Source organism: Electrophorus electricus, chromosome 3 (genome assembly GCF_041902795.1).
Source record: "Electrophorus electricus isolate QZ-2024a chromosome 3, ASM4190279v1, whole genome shotgun sequence".
NCBI classification, from domain to species: Eukaryota; Metazoa; Chordata; class Actinopteri; order Gymnotiformes; family Gymnotidae; genus Electrophorus; species Electrophorus electricus.
This window is the reverse complement of record NC_137499.1, coordinates 18,976,410-18,995,856: the sequence shown is the minus strand read 5'-3', so window position 1 is coordinate 18,995,856 and position 19,447 is coordinate 18,976,410. Positions and strand designations below refer to the sequence as shown.

The window sequence follows — 19,447 nt, the reverse complement described above, 5'->3', positions numbered from 1 at the left end:
GAAATACTTTGCTTCAGCTCTCATTGACGACAAGCATCAAGACTATTTTCTGTCCTGGCTCCAAGATGGTGGAATGAACTCCCACTTGCTGTCTGGACAGCAGAGTCCCTTGCAGTCTTCAAATGCAGACTGAAGACCCATCTATTTGCAGAATATTTAAAGGATAATTGACCCTGCTCCCATTTTGACTGACTAAATGAGTACTTATTGTAGGGTATTGTTTATGTTGTTTAACAAACTCTAGCACTTATTGCACTTATCATTGTTTAAGATAGACCTTATGTATTTTGTACTTCTAGGTATCAGCATTGATCCCTGTATTCTACAGTATTCTAATTCATTGGCATGTTGGACTCCTACTGTACTGTACTAGGATATATTCTATGAGTAAATGACAAAGCACTTTTGTAAGTCGCTCTGGATAAGAGCATCTGCTAATGCTGTAAATGTAAATGTAAATCTCTCTCTGGTGAGAACTTTGAAAAAGTTGCAGCTGCCAAGGCAACTATTGAGATGCTGCAAAAACAAAGTTTGCATTACCGACCAAGTAAAAAGCTAAAATACTGGTCACCCAGGACTAATGTGAGGATAGTGAATGTTCTAGAGGGCAGTGAAAGCAGTCAAGACACAAGTACATTTGTTTCAGGAATACTTATGGAGATTATTGAGAGGGAACTGTTTGACAAACCACCCAATGTAAACATCATTCCCCCAGACAAAACATCATTCCCCCAGACAAAACATCATTCCCCCAGACAAAAACATCATTCCCCCAGACAAAAACCAAATTATGTATAATTACCTTGACCTTTTGTGTTGTGCTTCCAGAAAGAAAATTGTACAATATACAGTCAACAATATAACATAATTTAACATATATACAACATATAATTTCTTGAAGCAATCCCAATGTACCAAGGCTTCCCTTTCTTTCTATAAAATTGCATCCATACATTTATAAGCAACAGTAACCTATCTGCAGTAAAAGGACACCCAAAGACTTGTAATACAGCTCCAGAAAAAAATAAGAGCACTCCAATTTTTTCTTAAATCAGCATCTCCACATGTACAGCAGCCATTCCATTCAAGTGTTTGTTGAATTCCTTCACAGACACACCTCATTCTACTTAATGAGATGCTGAATAAGTGATCACCTTAACAAAATCCTATTCTAACGAGCCACAGTATAAAAGCCACTGCTGCTATCACCACTATTCTCTTGTTATAGAACCAGCTGAATGGGAAAAGCAGTGCTAGGACTACCCAAGAAGTAAGTGAAGTCAAAATACAGCTACAGACCATGCCAAAGGAGTTGAAAAGAAAGGTTCTTAATGAGGAAAAGAAGGGTTCAATTATAGCTTTACTGGCAAAGGGATACAGTGAGTGTCAGGTTGCTTCTATCTTGAAAATGTCCAAAACTACAGTTCATAAGAACAAGGTCAAGCAACAAACGCATGGGACAACAACAGCTACAGACTGGCAGAAGTTGAAACCAACTCTCTACCGACCGTGATGATCGCCACCTCATTCGAATGTCACTTACAATCATAAGATGACGTCAAGGGACCTACAAAAAGAATGGCATGCAGCAGTTGGGGTGAATTGCAGAGCGAGGTTGCTTTGAAACAGGCTTCTGGAGGCAGGGCTGAAGTTGTGCAAAGCTAGAAAAAAGCCCTTCATCAAAGAGAAGCAAAGAAGAGCCAGACTGAAGTTTGTGAAAACATTGTTCAGTTTGGACAGCTGGGTGACAATGAGACCCTGTCCCACTGAAACAAAGAAAACCCAATTAAACAAATGAGAAAAAAGTATTATACTGATCATTTATTTACTGAAAAAAATTATCTAGTATTACATATCTGTGAGTAGTATGTGAACCTTTATTTTCAGTATGTGGTGTGTTCCCTTTGTGAAAATTTGATATTTTAGGAATTTCTTAGTTATGAGTTCCACTTATAGTGTTGTGATTTGTAGATTAGTCATATTTTTAAAAAATATTTGCCTGCTTTTAAGGCCTTACAGGAAAATAATTGTTTTTGATATGAATGTATATATGCATTTATATAAATATCAATTTGAGACATCAGTCATAAAAACAATTGAAAAGCAGCAATTCCTCTGTATTAATTTAGAAGTACTTTGGTATCAGAACCACAGAAAATTTGAAAGTAAATATTTTTATTTAGATTCACTAAACTTTACATTATATTCCACATAATTTTGTGAGTAAGTCTTTTGTTTGCTATCAGTCCTCTGAGAGCTGCTGTTGAATCTGGGCTTAATAGCCACACACAGAGACACACAACAGTCTAATTGACTGTCTGATAAACTGTTCACCTATGTTAATCTACAATATGCTATGGTGTGTGTATAATCACACTGACTGATAATTTATCAGTATTATTCTTTATTTATTCAGTATAACCAGTATTTATTCAGTGCACTTTCCACTTTTGTTTTGGAGCAGTTAAAATATGTTTTCAGGTAGAGGGAAATCACTAAAACATGTTTGAACATTTCTGAATTGTCCCATGTACAGACTGTTCTCTAGCTGAGTAAGTTAATGTTTAGTGAACTCATTAACCCCATGTCAGGTACATATGAGAGTGTAAATAGTTCTAGCAAACAACTGAATATTAAAGTTTATAACGTGAAGAATAGAAGGTTGAATAAGAATAAATATACTGGAATTTAGCCAGAAATATTTTTTGCCAAATTTAAGGAAAAACTTGGACTATATAACAGCATGGACCAACTTATCAGAGTTGGAGAACTAAGCAGGTTTTTCTCTAAATTTGGCTAAATTGCTTGTCTGGTTAGGCTCAAGTATCTTATTATTCAAATGCAACCTACTCTACTTGGCTTTATAATATATATCTCGCTTTATAATGTTACCCCACACAGATTCTTGTCACTATGCTTCACCACTCACCATTTCCAGGCTGCACCTGATGAATACGCAGAATTAAGGCCAGACCACAGTATAGATGGAAATGGAGATAAACGACAAAGCTGTCATTTGTAGTTGATAAGTGACCTTAAAGTAGTTTTAAAATTATTACTGAAGAAAGTTTAAATGTTTTATCTTTCTTATTACTGCGTCAGATAAAAGGCTCACCTATGTTAATCTATAATACGCGATGATTTCATGATACTGTTTACGCTCAAACATGCACGACAGATGATGTTATGGCAGTTTTCAGGAATACAAAATCATTTGCAATTATTGATTGATTCATAACTTATTATCAAGACAAAATGAGAATTTATGAAACAATCCACACAGTCTGCCTTTATTCAGCTTCTTTCTTCCATACTCAGAGTGGGAGACTGAATGCTATTGCACATGCTCAAATCGCAACCTATGTTACAACTTAATTGTTTTATCTTCACTCAAAATGATAAGTAATTTGTTTTTTAACCCTGCAACTGAAACTCAATAATAACTACTAAAAAGTGCAATTTATCTACATTTTCAGATCAGGCAGCGTTACCTGCTGGAGTAGCTGTCAATCACTCCAGGTGTGTTTGATAAACACTTGAAAAGTAATTTGATAGTCCCCCCTCCCCTGCCCACAAACACTTAATTACTATTAAATAACTATTTTTGGCCGAACAGCAACCATGCAATATAAGATAGGAAGGGTTTAGCTTTCTATTCAGGAACACTGCTACATGGCTAACTGGCATTGTGTAGTAACTAAAAGCTTGTGTATATTGTGTTAGGTTATGAAGGAAATGAACACATGTTATTGTACAAAGAAGTAAACAAGCAAATAAAGAATTTTATTAACATTCTGTATACTGTTTAAATGTGTCACAGTTGCTTTGATGGTAACTGAATTTTCTATGACAAGATCGGTTATCTTATAGCAGAAGCATTTTTTAAAAGGCCATTTAAAGGGTAGTTGATGTGTAAACAAAGAGGAAAAACAGTGTATTCAGTGTGGGATTTCTGGCGAACGGTTGCATGTAGACAGCTGAAACCTGGTATGAAGGTAGTTATACTAGTTCTAAGAAATGTTATGTAGATGGATTGACTGTATTTTAAGAATATTTGATTCTATCAAATGATTCAATTTGGTATGCCAAAACAGAGGCGCAGGTGTAGAAACCAAGTTACAGGTTATTTTACTCTTCACTATGCCATCACTTTACAGTTATTTCACTTTACAGTTATTTTATTTTTTGTTATTGGTAGAGTTGAAATGAGTTCTATTTAGTCAGCAGCAATTAATCTTAAATCATCAAGTGCAAAGCTAGTTACATTAAACATCATAATATCCTACATTTGTGTCTAGTCCCAAGAATAAGCACTTGCAAGCATCTCTAGAAGGTTTCAAAGATAGATTCTGGGCAGTCCTGGAATAGGGCCAGCTTGTCAAATCATATTTGAACAGACAGTTCAGTATACGGTTGGATTGTTGATGGTACCAAGAAGGACCTTAGACCTAAGCATGGTTTGTATGAACCTTGAATTACACTGCATTAACTGACAGTCAGACAACTGAATGGACTGAAATCTGCCATCCATAAAACTATTTTGGTGATAAAGACAAAGAAAGATTATTACATAGATTCTCATAACCTGTGGGGATGATGCAATAGAACAAACTATTCTCTAAATAATTTGTAATTATACTTTGGCATCAGATCAATTTAATTAGTTTTACACACATTATATTTTGCCTGCACCCATTTTCATCACTATGCATAAAACAAACGAGATGTTCCTAAAAAGTTCTTTGGTGGCACATTACCTATGGGGACCAAGGACATTGGTTACACCAATTGGTGTTAGTGGCACATGACTATAGCTGCATTCTGTTTTTCAGGTACAAAGTACAGGTTGACAAGTTTGATTACAGTTATTAATATAGTTATTACAATGATTACAACTAAACAATTATTGTAATGCTTGCTAATCACTAAAGAGTAATTGTGATACCAACCTGGCCAAGATGTCTGGAATCTATGGCTCCAGCCCTTGGGCATATACTCCCGCTGTCTCTCTGGTGTTCTGTGTAACGTAACTTTGTCAGAGCCAGGTTGGTGTCCTCTACACCAAATACCTTTAACACAACACATAAAACAACACAAATATTTGGATTACTTTTAATGGGGAGTGGAGGGGGCTTTACTAATTATGATTAATTTCTCACACAGCCTGGTACATGTCCCTAAGTATTTCAGGTTTGCCACTGCTATGCCATTACTAAAAATTGACTTTGATTTTGACATCTTGATTTTATGATCCACTGCATTTACACTGGATAACCAGAAACTTCCCTCTTTTATATTTTGATAAAACAGAATATCAGACTATACTTATAATAATGTTGCTGAATTTATCTTAAAGCTTGATAGTTTTTTTCTGTCTAACCATAAGGACTTTGAGGTAACCACTAATGGTTGTTCATTACCAGAGCCCCATATGTAGTATATTTAGAAGCTTTTCACATTTTGTAAGGATAAAAAATGTTTTTTCACATTTTGTAATGCTTGGCACATCCTCAACATCCTCAAATCATCTTCGGAGTGTTCCTATAAGCTAAGCACATTTTTCTGTGCTGGGGTTCTCTCATTCTTTACAAAATTATTCAAGCTCAGCCCGGTTGGGGAGTGTTTGTGCATAGCCTTATTCAGGTCTATTCAGAGACGCTCTGTTTGGTCTAGCTGGGCAACTACAGAAGTTTTCTTGAAGCCACTCCTCTGTGACTCAAGCCTCATGCTAATGTGCCATCCTGAAAGTCCAGGTGTACCGCAGATTTTCTACCCTCCCTTTATCTAAGAGTCAGGTGTGACAAAGCTGCCATTCCTGTTTCCATCTTGTAACGCAGGAGGCTTGGCATGATGCAGAAACTAACTGTGACGTTTATTTAACATACATAGCACAATGAAGACAGTGAAGCACACAGGCTAATGTATAATCAAACACAGACAAACAATGACTAAACAAGACTTTATATTCATGCACGGTAACGATATAAAATGAGGAACAGGTGTGATACACGGTGAGGGCGTGGCCATGCAAATGAGCACACACACACACACACACACACACACACACACAGGGAGAGGTTTGGGAGGAGGGGGCCATGCCGTGACAGATCTCTTACACGTGTTGACACTGTTATTTTAACTACGAATTTTTAATATGGTATTTGTCTGTATAGAAATTATGAAGCATGTAATCAAAATCTTACATATGATAGAATTTTTCACCGACTAGTCCAACCCACATTGTATGTTAAATGTACCTGAAAGATAATGATAATAATAATAATAATAATAATAATAATAATAATAATAATAGCTTCTTAAGGAAACAAATGTCATATATGCCCTCATGTATGCTGTACCTTGTCAATCATGAGCCTGGCCTTCTCCTTCTCTGTATTACAGTTCTCCAGTTCAATAGTGTAGGTTCCCCTGTCACTTTGATCATCTGCCTGACTTCTGTGAGAGCTTTCTCGTGTCCTATCATTGCCTCTTTGGGAAGGGATAGCCCTGGATCTGCATGGTGATGGATAATTCCTTCTCTGCCCAACCTCACCCCCAACTGGAGGCATCTTTTTCAATGTAACAAAGGGTTTGTTCTGGAAATGGTCTTCTTTTCTGCAGAAATTTCCCTCTGTCTTGTGAACACCTGTTCTCCCTATGTCCGGAATAATGGCTCTCCGGCTGCTGAGCTGCTCACTGAAGGCATTCTCAGAGTCACTCTGTGTGCCATCCTCATGTTTACTGCCTAAGAATAAATAAGGAAAAAGAATGAGACAGAAAATAACACAACAGATATGTAACCACTGACTTCATACTGGAGATTAATTAAGGTACATTGTGTACCTTACATTGTGTGTAAGGTACATAAAGCAATCCTATAAACATTTCCACTATCACTGCACTATCATTGTACACTCCAGAAAAGCTAAAGAAGTGTACCTCTGAGGTTCCTTAGTTGTACAGGCACATCACTTTTCACACTATCTCCATCATCTTCAGCTACAGATTCTGACAGTGCCAAAGGCAGCTCATTCTGTGCAAGCCAGTCTGCCACCTTCACTTCTGCTGCAATCATGGCCGACTGCAAGGCACTCAGCTCCTCCCCAGCACCTCTCTTTGGTCTCACATGATGGTCCTGGTCATCCTTGGTGCTGCGATCTTTCCCCCTGCTTGCAGCCACTGTGTCAAAGTCAATGGTGAATGAGGCATGGCCATGGGTGCTTCCCTCAGGTACAGGGGCAGTAGATGTTACTGTAGCTCCTTCTTCAGTTGTAGGGAGGCTGTCATTAATGCCCATCCCTGCTGAAATGGCTTCCTTAGAGGGGATCTCAAAGTAACTGGGTTCTTGGACTGTAGAGTTCTGTGCCATGGTTCCAGGAACTATTTGCGTCTTTACTACGTCCTTATTACCTGTGAATTCATGGAAACATACCATGTATGATTAAGCAAATACACAAAATAGTCAAGCATTGCATTGCATAAGTTCACCTGGGTCACACTTGAATTGTCTGCGGTCCAAGGTCTTGGCATCATGCTTTGCTGCGTTTTCATCATCTACATCTCCCCACCACGATGGTTGCCCATAGAGAGGGGTTCCTCTGGGAACTACTCCAATGTCCCCTTAAACAAAGAGAGAAGGTGGACAATTGTAGGTCTACATGTAAAACATATTTAAAAAGATATTCAAAATAGTTCAAAATATTGATGGTCGGTTCAGTTGTTATTGGTCTGTTCACTAATCATTGAAGGGTTTGTCGTCCTGTTCTATCAGAAACTTCCAAAAAATAGTAACCTGAAGAACAACAAATGACAATCCAGAAAAACAGACCATGACACAACAAATTCCTTTGTCCAATCCAAACAAACTAATGCAGACCACAATGCATGTATTTCAAAGGTTCAGCCAATCACAATAGCACGTCTTACGCAAATGTTGAATCAAAATATCAACCCACACAAAACTCTATATAAATGCAGGCTTTCTATGCTTTTTGTATGTGCACCAACAACTGCACTGAAGATGCCTCTTAGTTTGGTGATGAAACATTTGTGTTCAAATTATCAAGCCTGGCGAACAGACCAACAACAATTGAAGAGATAAATTTGCTAATCTCACCTATCTTATCTTCCTGTTTGGGTAATTGTTTTGGAGGTTTGACCATTCCCTCTTTACCACTCTCAGCTGCTGTAGTCTCAGAATTTCTGGTACTCTTCACTGTTGAAGATGCCTTCACTGTTAGCTGAAGCTGGCTGGAAAACTTTTCATGCTGAGACAACATGAAGCAGGCACAGGTTTTAAAATCCAAGTACAAACAGTGATCCTTAAAGCCCATAGTTCTTGTCTAAATATGTGTTGATGATTATAAACCACCCCTTCTAAAGTAGTGTCACAAGAACTTTTGGACATGCCTCCCTGAATCCCAACTGTGCTCCCTATGCTGTGCTCCCCTAAAGCTTTCTTAATTTCATCCTAAAGTGTTTTTGGTAGCATACGAAGAGCTAGTGAATAATTTAGAAATGTCATGGTCAATAATGAACAAAGATTTTCCCATCTTTTCATCTCAGCCACAACATATGAAGATGAAAAGGCCTCATGTGTCAAGCAAAGCTAGCAAGACTCTAAACCAACTGATATAAAATCTGTTTGTCTGCATTTGGACTCAATATCCAGTTGATATCTGATTGAGTGACATTGTTGCATCTACTTGGCATTCTACTTTGGCTAATGGTTTGATGAGATCACTGATCATTGGTACCTGTTTCAAAGCCAAATATGCCACCAAAAAGCATACTTGTCCAATTTCTCTATTTCGTCGACAGAGATGCTAAGAAAGCTGCAATGAGGAAATGTGATGTAAGCAACATTAATTTTATGATGATCTCTCCTTTTTGTGATTCACCTGATAGTGAATTTGGTTGGGTACATAATTCAAATGGCAAGCAGCTGGTGCACTAGACAGTATTTTTAAAATACATTGTTATAATTGGGTCACCTTTAGTTTGATATTTGTTGGGTTGGGGGTATGTTCTATTTACTCTTAGTAGTTTTATTTTTCTTTCAATAATCAGACTGTCGTTTAAAATACCGGTCACTTTAAACATTAGAATATTTTTTAATATGTCACTGCCTATGGTGCAATTTTTGTTATGGGTAATACTTCCAGGTTTGTAATATGTAATGTTGCAATATTAAAAGAAGGAATAATGTTGTAAAAAGCTAATATGAAAATAATATTTTGTAAGCAGAATATGTTTAAATGGATGTTTAAAAAAAACCCACCTCTCAGCTAATGAGCACCAAGCTTTGACATGTTTGGGTTGTTCAAAGTAAATACTAGCAGTTAAGTAACTTCCATCTACATCAGCAAAAAGATACTATTTCTTTTAAAAATTATCCTCAGCATATACCTGTCTTTAATCTAGAGGCTCCTAATGAAGACTTTATAGATTTAGTTTTGTATTATTTTGATATATAATCAACATTTTAAGAAGTTCACATTGCTTATTAGGGATTTTAATTATGCACAATATGGACGGTTAGAACAACCCCATCCTTCTTCTAATACACACAGACCAAACAGGATTTGTTAAATTAAGATTTGCTTCTGATCATATACACCATGTTGTAAATGACATTATAGGTCATTTTAACAGAATCAAGGTACCAGCATTGATGTTTTCTCCTGATGCATTTGAGTGTTGAATAAAGGGCCTAAATACTTTTGTGAAAAAGAGATTCCAGTTTTTGATCTTTAATACATTTTGGAATTCTAAAACATGTTTTCACTTTTTTATTGTGGGTGATGAAGTGTAAATTGATTGGTAAACATGGCAATTGCATCCAATTAAAATCAAATCCACAAGACAATAAAGTATGCAACAAGTACAGGGATCTTCTACAGAAAGTAATATGGATAACATTGATCCCTTAGTCTTTTAAATTCGAACTTACAAATGGGTATATTTGATTGGTACGCCACACACACACACACACACACACACACACACACACACACACACACACACACGATGATGATAAATGCAAGGCACAGTCTAGCAGTGGGTTTATTGTCTGTGATTGTATAAAGAATTAGAATAAAGACAAAATGTAAAAACCAATTATATATCAAAAAGATTAACACACTTTAACTTACCCTCAGTGCTTCTTCTGGCACATGCAATTCTCCTTGCATAACAGTAAAAAGGTTGGTATGTGTGCATGGTTAAGGGCAAAAGAAAACCACTAGTCTTCAAAAATGAACTTACGTTGCCTTCTAGAATTTGGTCTTATGGGTTTTCTCTTTTGGATCAGTACCAATTTGATTTCCCTATGTAACATTGAGACAAGATGGGATGCAAATGCATACATTAAAGTTCTTTAATATCACAATGAGTAGATAAAACTAACAAAGTGACAAAGAAACCAAACACAGACAAACAGCAACCAAAAAGGGGAGAGAAACCATGACAGAACCAATAATAAAACAAATGGAAGTTAAACAGAAAGCATTAAACGTTAAACAGGAGCACGTTCAAAGACTGACAACTAAGATAAAACAAAGTTTAAATACATAAGCTAATGAGGCACAGGCGACACTAATATTGTGCAGAGTAAACGAGCCACAGGGTTAAATAAGAACAAAACTAAAACCATGGAGTACATGGAAGGCATTGCAGTGGGAACTGTAACACAAGGGGAGGGGCAGCCATGACACTTTAAGATGTCTATTTTCCCATACGCAGAAAAATTGGTTTCCAGAGGTGGTTAGCGTAGCCAAAAACTGTAGTCAAGTAAAAAAAAATGTTATAGTAAAATACTAATTAATAAAGCATAAGTAAAAGTAGTCATTTAAATTAGCACTTTAGTAAAAGTAAGAAAGTACAGATGATTTTCAGTTATATTTGGGCTCCCTCTTTAGTGTCCAGCAACAGTCTACCAACAAGTGGAGGGACTCCACGTCCCTTCAGACCACTTTTCCTTACTATATACACATAAAAATATATGAGTACACTAGGGGAAAAAACGGTGTGTGAGAAAAATTCTAAAAATATTTGGATACAGTGTGCACAAATATATAACAGAACAAAACAGAACAGCAAAATCACAGCTGGATTTCAGCAGCACATAAAACACTACATCAATAATAAATCATAATTTCCCTTCAGATTAATTGTAATAAAATTAGGTTGTTGCCAACTTCAAATGATGTATCATCTGAATTGGATGGAACCCAAAAGCAGCTTTATATAAAATCACTAACAAACCTTAATCTTTATAACAGTGGATGCCTCTCTCTGGAAAGAATACCTCAGCATGGAGCATGCATTGCTGAACACCATCACTTAATTTAGTTGCTGCATTTATTACTCTTTTCTGTAGATTGTAGTTTCTTTATATGTAGCTAAGTAGCCATTGTTTTTCTATAAGAATATCCTTGAAGTCATCGGATTATAACACTTGCAAATTAATAATGTACATTAGGAGAGAGCATAGATTTCACATGCAGCTAAAGGATATGGCTACCTTTCATAAATTTTATCATGCACCATTGCAGAGAGCACCCATTTAATTCCATGTGGGGAAATCCTGCCCATTTAATGTTTATGTTGGACTACTTCTTGTTATCCAGTAGGCTAAAGCAAAGTAGTGGCACTCAGTGGTCCTCCATAGAAATCTCTGTAACCCTCTCAACCAGTTCAAGTCAATCCATCACAAATGGTTTAATGAAACCCAAAATTTGTGGTGAATTCAAATAATTTGAAGAGATATGAATGCACATAAACAGAGTAAATGCACATTTTTTGACAATGTACTAGAGTAAGTATATAAAGTATAATCTTTTAAAACAACTCTTTAAAGTACATTTTGTTAAAAAAATTACATAAGTAAGTTTAAATGTGATATTACTCACCTCTGTTGTATGATGTAGAAAGAAGTGATTAGAGGGTTACATAGAAGAGTGTCACTGCTATGACAAAGTCTTGAGCTTTCCGTCACTGTAGCTTATATACAGTGATTTTACCACAGTTCAATGGCACATACAACAAAGTACCAATAACTCCTTTAACCATGGTAAAATCACTAGAATACAGTTCCTAGTGAATTACTGTTTTAAAAAATGGCAACAAATCAGGTTACAATATATAATTAGTCTACACCAAAATTTGCATTTATGTTTAGCCAAGTGGTAAGCATTACTGTCTTTAGTTCTTAATACGGCGCTGATTGCTTTAAGAAATTTATATTTCTTTGCATTGTACTTTCTCATATTCATAGCACAGAGCTGAGATTGAGCTCAAACTGATTTAATATTTATTATTTCCCCAAGAGATTTATGAGAGACAGCCTTTGAAATGAAAGGAAAAACAATTTCTAACTATAACTTTCTCTTTTATGAAAAAATATACACTGCTTTAACACATAATCGTTTTGTTTTGGTTTCTTGTCTAGCCATGTGTTTTCTGTTTGCTTGATTCAGTGCCCCTACCTTTGCTTTCTCTTGATTATTGTGTTTCATGTTTGCTTTAGTTTGGTTTTGTTAGCCTCCCTGTTTTCACTACCCTTATTAAAACATCTCCTTGTGCATGTATCTTGCATGTCACTTTGAGTTACAGAATAACTGACCAAACAAAGATGCAGAGGGAGGACCTTACCAGGCTTGTTGAGGAAGCACCTAAGACTGGGAGACTGCTGCATGTCCTGTGTGCAGGTATCAGTCATATCAGTGGCAACTCTTATAGACCTTTAGAGAGCAGGACATTATCAGGTCAGTGATGCCAGTTTACGAGGCAAAGGGAAGTAAGGCTCCACTAGTCCTAAGAGCCTCCCTGCTCTGTTCCACCAAGGGCGTTGATGGTTCTTATATGGTCCTAGCTGTCTCTGCCCAAGTGCCTGTGGTCCCAGCTGTCCGGGGCAGAGGTAGTTTTGCATCTGGATCTAGCTCCATCATGGCCCAGCAGACCTCTGCAATACCCACTGTAGGAAGGACTGAGGCTCACCCCGCAACAGTAGGTCCTCATCCTGAGCCCGTGCTTAACACGCCAGAGGGTGCTCCCCCAGTGCCTGACTCCTCAACAGTCACTCCTTTTACATCTTTCACACCAGAGGGCACTGGTGAAGGGCTACAGGAGGGCGCCATCTTTGGGTTGCCTCTTCCACACTTTGCACCCCAAATGGCACTGCCAGCCACAGATGCCATGCCTCCTCAAGTCTCCTATGTCTCCTGTGGCCGTCTCAACAGCCCTCACATCTCCCAGGTCTCCATTAGCCATTCCATCTGCCTTCCAGTGTCCTGTGTCTCCTGTGGTCATACACCGTGGTGCTCCAGTGGCTGTTCTGTAAGCTTTCCAGTGTCCTGTGTCTCCTGTAGCCACTCCTCGTAGCACTCCTGTGCCTGCCTTGTAAGCCTTCACGCCTGCATTTGACCTTTTAATCCCTTTCCTGATATGATTTGTTTTCATTGCCCTTATTAAAACGTCTCCTTGCACTTGCCTTTCACTTTGTCACTGCCAGAGCATTACACCTACATATCCTACATTTAAAATTAGTATTTACATCAAGCAGCTGTGCATGTATCATAGGCTACATGGCAACTGCCAAGTGATTATTGATTTTCACAAAATATTTCAGGAGTTGCAAACTCCTTTTTAGTTTGCATGATTTAGTTTGCATGATTTTAGTTTGCATGATTTAAATGATTTAAGAGAGAACTCCTAAACTAGAAAATTTGTGAACATACTTTGTAACAATCATAGAAGTGAGCCATCAATATACTTAATCATATAAAGCACATATGTGCTTTAGGTAATAAATATTAATACCAAGCTTGATATCTGTGGCTAAAATATTAAAGGAGTATCAAAATGAAGTATCAAGTGGCTTGTTTCAAAGGAAGAAGGGGTGAAACAAAAATTTGTACAATATGATGAGCTTAGGCTGTAGCTTAGAGTATTAAACCGTATCAAAAATAATGAGTTTCTATAGGAAAATAAAACTATTAAAGGTAGAAGAAGAGATAAAAAAAGAGAAAAAAAAGTACAAGCATGTTTTTTAGAATCAACTGTCCCTGAAATGCAACAAACCACCGAAGCCAATACCTCACAATACCTTAATCATATAAGCAATTACCTTACAATACCTTAAACCTAGAACCCAACACCTCACAATACCTTAATCTTAGAAGCCAAATGTGTCTCAACTCTATAAACCATTCACAGCCAAACACCACACACAACCCCCCCCCCCCCCCCCCCAGAGGTAACCAATTTAACTTTGAATAAAATCACTTGAATAACTTAAATATCAATACATTCTTACACATTCAACAGCCCACCATACCCACTACATCTCCAAAACCCCATTCACACCTGGCATTGACATGTGTATTTGGTGGTCAGATCAAAAGTGGCCAGCACTACATGTGAGCATGGTACAGTGCATCTCTGAGACACATTGTAATGTAATCATTCAGACATGGTCTGGGGTGCATCAAGTCACATTATATTTATTCTTTGACCTGTAATGTATCCTGATGCATCCTTGACAACACTGAAGTACCACCCATATCAAGCACACCATTGCCTTAGCAATGCCAAGTTGTTGGAATAGAAGACAAGCCAGGGAATTCCATTTTTGATGCAGTAAACACACCATTTATTGAACAATTATAACAACAACAGAAAAGACAAAATGGTGAAAGCAGGGGAGATGACTAAAAAGACATACACACAAAGGGCATGACACTCTCTAAAAATGCTAATTAATCTAAAAGACACTAAATTAACACACATACGCTCAAATTAACTTTTTAAAATAACAAACAATTTTTGACAGCTTTACAGCCTGCAGGGGTTAAACTGCATGTAGTTGAACACTAAACATAGACAAACAGCTGCTTTTCATAGTTTCGTTCTGTGTCTCCTCTCCTATTCATTCATAAGTTGGCCTAACAGACCACACCATCAAAAAGTGAGGAAAGATTTGTGGGACATTTATGTCTGAAAATAAATGCAGTGGAAGAGTGATGTAGAAAATATGCACAGCACTTCCATCAGCAGATATTATGTAAGACATATCATCACACGTGGTCAGTCAACATTCACATTCACTCATTCACAATGCCAGGTGTAAATTTGCTATGCCCTTTTTTCAGTTCCTTCTGATCGGATCAACCAAGATGCATGTTAATGCCAGGTGTATACAGGACCTATGAACAACACACAAATTTAAACTGCCCAACTATATGGTGTTCCCAATTCTTTCAAACATATTTGTCAATAAAAATTTTGAGACCATGGTAACAAAACCTAAGATACTTCACTATTCAAAATTGAAAACAGATTCTTTAGCTCTTCAAGGGTATTCAGCTCACTATGTCAAGGCAATATACTTTACGTCTTCCTGTTCTTCTATTCAAAAATATAAAACCTTTTCACAGTCTACATCTTTTGACAAATAACTATCAACCTTGGCATAAAAGGAATAATAAATATGAATTAAGCAAATTGTTTTATAATAATTACAACAGAAAGAACTGGGTATTTCATGTCAATTTAATTAGCTTGGCTATTTGTTTTAACAACACTGTTGACCACCTTATGTTCTTGTGATAAAGATCATTCAGTCTGTCAAACAAAGGTCATGCAGTTTGGCTACACAGGTCTCATGGCTGCCAATTCTGTCTTTGTTCCAGTAGTGGTCCCCTGTTTTGTGTCTTTTAGAATTTGATGAAGGTCTTTAGCAACACTAAAACCCATTGTCTCCCTCATCATCCTGGAAATTGCATCCTTGCCGTGCCATAAAAAAATTCATTTCAAACCACAATTGTGCCAACACAATCAGCACAATCTCCACAACACAAAACAGTGCACACACTGTTTGCCACTTGCATATTCTGATTCCAAAGCATTTCTAAAGATCCACACAAAAACTATAGAGTCAGGTTTGTAGAATGGTCATCCTAATCCCTTGACTTAAACCTTATTGAAAGCCTGTGTGTGAACTGAATAAGAATCAAGAAAGGAGGACCATATACCATCATAATGCAAATTCTTTTCATACTAATTAAGGATGTCACTCTGGAGGGAACTGTAGATTACACATAGCATTGAAGTACAGAAATCACATTATAAAACATGTCTTATAAACCATATCTCTGCATTTAAATAATGTTCCATTATAAATCTTGCAGCTCAAAGGATATCATAGCCAAATCTCAGCTTGTCATCTATTTTCAGAGTCACATACTGCTGTTCCTGTATCCTTACATCATTCACAAATGTCTGTAAGGGAGAACAGAGAATATTTACTATATGCTCTTTAACACATAAGAGTGTATTCTTTAAACTGCAATTTGCTCATGGTCTATTACCCCATTAAGACTGCCCAGGTCCTTCACTTTATGTTCATCTGAAGCAGCTTCATAGTTGATAACAGCATGCTGCTTGTCCACACTACGTGACTACAGGAACCACAAGAAATTACTACTTTACATTCTAAAGGTGACAGCACAGCATCCATTTATGTGATACTCGATTCTAAACAGAGGTTCTTTGCAACAAATTATAGTACAAATTACACATACAAATTATCTTTACAACAGCTGACATGACCTTAATGAAATATTCCAGTGTAAACCTTAAAGAAATTGAGCATTCAGTATAATTAAATTTTTTTTTTGCTTAATAGTGTTTGTCAGTGCTTGGTTTTGCAGTTAGATTGTGGAAGCAAATTTATTGAAGTCTACGGGAGGTTATCATTTCAACATTGAAAAGTTAAATTATAAGAATCTCTAAACTCTAAACCTGACAAATAACAGAATTCCTATATACTGCAACTTGCAATTTACTTTACTGCTCCATACTTGATTGAATGTTGTGGGTAGTGATGTGTTTCTGCATGGCCTCTTATGTTCTCCAAGAACACTGTTTCCAACTTTATGCTACTCCAAATGCTACAAATGCCACACACACACACCCACCCACCCACCCACACACACACACCCACACACACACACACACACACACACACACACACACACACACACACACACACACACCTGATCATGTGATTACTAACCACGTGGACCTGTGCCTAGTTTTGCCTCCTTTGTTTCTCCTTTTATATAAGCTCACAGGAACACTGCAGTACTGTGCATTTCTCAGTGACTCTGTGCTCAAGAAGTGGCCTTGAGTGTTAATGCTGCTCTGCTGCATCTCAGCACCTTGAGACTTGCTGCAAGCTTTGTTCTATCCAATTTTTTTTTTATCTTAAAGAATAAAGAAGCTATGTTCCTGCACTTGTATCTTGCTCCCTCCCTTCAACATCACACTTGCAGTTGCTTTGTATGGTAACATTTCTGCTTTATTGCCAAACATGTTTGTGAGATCAAAACTGCAGAAGTTGATCTTGTAAATAAGAAAACTGCTACTGTAACTAAGGGGCAACTGCTAACTAATGTGCTAGCCCACTACCTCTTAAATTAGCTACAAGTAATGATTTACATTTTTGGCAAGTAAGTCATAATACCTATTAATGATAGTCAAAACACTGAGGAGGCAAAGCCACTAAACTGTGTAAATGCTAGCAGTTGTAAGCCCATTTTTCAAATTAAAAATTGTGCCCCACAGAAGGTTATGGGAAGTTATTTCTGCATGTCTGTTATATTTTGTATTCCACTTGTGTGTTGTATGTGTTTTTTCTTGGTCCAGCATCCAGTTTTCCCCTCCACAACTCTTCACCTGCTCTGTGGGTCTGCTGACCATCCCTTCAAAGACCTGACCCTAAACAAGACGAGGACACCTCCCTTGCGATGCTCACTTCACATGTGTAGCTTCTTTGTGTTTTTTTGTGGTTGTGAGACATTTTCGTGACTTTGACTAGGTTGTGTTCTGACTCAATTTTTGCTGGGGAAAATACCATACCACACTAAACCAAGATAGAGGCTGGGATCTACAACACAAAGCAGGACCCCAGATGCAGGCAGTGCAAAAATGTCCCTGAGACAATGCAGCACATAACAGTGGGAGGCAAGATGCTAGCAGGCAGAGCATATATGGAGCACCATAACCAAGTGACTGGTATAGTATACAGAAATATCTGTGCCGAGCACGAGCTGGAAGAACCAAGGTCCAAGTGGGATACACTACCAAATTTAGTGGAAAATGACCATACTAAGTTCCTGTAAATAAGATTAGATGGTAATGGATAACCAACTGGACAAAGTAGTTAGAAGATAAACAGCAGAACAGGACCGTAGTGACAGATGTGGCAATCCCAAGCAATAGCAACAACAAGAACAAGGAATACGAAAAGCTCAAAAAAAATACCAAGGGCTGAAAGTAGAGCTAGAAAAGATGTGGAAGGTGAAGGAACTGTGGTTCCCGTGGTAATCGGAGAACTAAGGGCTGTGACCCCCAAAATGGGAGAATAGTGCCAGTGGAGGAACATCTGAGATCTCTATCCAAAAACATGCATTCCTGGGAACAGCTAAGATACTATGCAGGACTCTCAAGCTCCCAGGTCTCTGGTAAGAGGACCCAAGCTTGAAGAAAAATACTGCCCAGTGGGTGAGCGTGGAATTTACACACACACACACACACACACAAACACACACACACACACACACACACACACACACACACACACACCTACACCTAAATATAGAAATTGCAGCTCTTTTCCTAGACAAGGTTGAGACACTAATTCTAAAACCAACAATGTACATTAATTTAAATTACACTGAATGCTGAAAATTGTGTTTGTGGGTTAGCAATGGAATATTGTTTTAATACCAGCTGTTACCAAAAATACCATTCCACTTTACACATAATAATGAATTTAGATATTATGCATTTTCTGTGTTTTTACTACCCAAACTTTATGCTCAAATATTTTCTCTCTATAAAAGTACGTAGTGCAACTATAATGACTTAGTATCAATACTACATTAATATTCATTTTACAATATTAAAAATAGATCTTGAAGTTTAGTAAGAAAGGAATCTTAAAGTTGGTTATGGTAAAAGCAGCTCACCTGAAGCATGAGTTCACAATCATCCCGTCCCACAAAAATCATCTCTCGGGGAAGACGGTGTCTTGTACCTCCATCGCTCACCAAGAACCAAGAAGTCAGACTCATCTTGAATTTTCTAGTCTTCGTTGATCACTTCTAATTTTTATGACATACTAGAAGGAAAAAAACCCCAAACAAACAAACAAAAAAACCATCTGGCACAAACCCTCAAATTCCAAGGATAGAAAATAAACATACTGAAGCACTGAAAATCCCAAAAGGTTTTAAAGTCTTTGAATTGTTTAGTAGCGGTATAATCAAGTGGAATAATCTTGAAGATACTTTGCCACACATTATGCTTAAGAAAAGGCAAGATAACAAAATTGACAAACTAGCCTTTCTGGACTGTGGGATATACAAAAAAATGCAAATTG

At 37.3% G+C, this 19,447-nt stretch overlaps 1 protein-coding gene across 7 annotated transcripts in view; it reads right to left on the bottom strand.

The window, feature by feature from the left end:
- The window catches only part of cep170ab (centrosomal protein 170Ab), a 46,624-nt gene that overhangs the window by 25,821 nt on the left and 1,356 nt on the right, over positions 1-19,447 (bottom strand). For all 7 annotated transcript variants that reach the window (XM_081710455.1, XM_081710457.1, XM_081710456.1 and 4 more), the window contains 9 exons: positions 19,035-19,186; positions 16,371-16,460; positions 16,203-16,281; positions 10,155-10,213; positions 8,117-8,267; positions 7,489-7,620; positions 6,940-7,410; positions 6,360-6,745; positions 4,950-5,069 (listed from right to left, as the gene is read on the bottom strand). In XM_081710455.1, coding sequence (XP_081566581.1) covers positions 4,950-5,069; positions 6,360-6,745; positions 6,940-7,410; positions 7,489-7,620; positions 8,117-8,267; positions 10,155-10,213; positions 16,203-16,281; positions 16,371-16,460; positions 19,035-19,139 — 1,593 coding nt within the window. In that variant the 5' untranslated portion in view covers positions 19,140-19,186. The remainder of the gene's footprint in view (positions 1-4,949; positions 5,070-6,359; positions 6,746-6,939; positions 7,411-7,488; positions 7,621-8,116; positions 8,268-10,154; positions 10,214-16,202; positions 16,282-16,370; positions 16,461-19,034; positions 19,187-19,447) is intronic.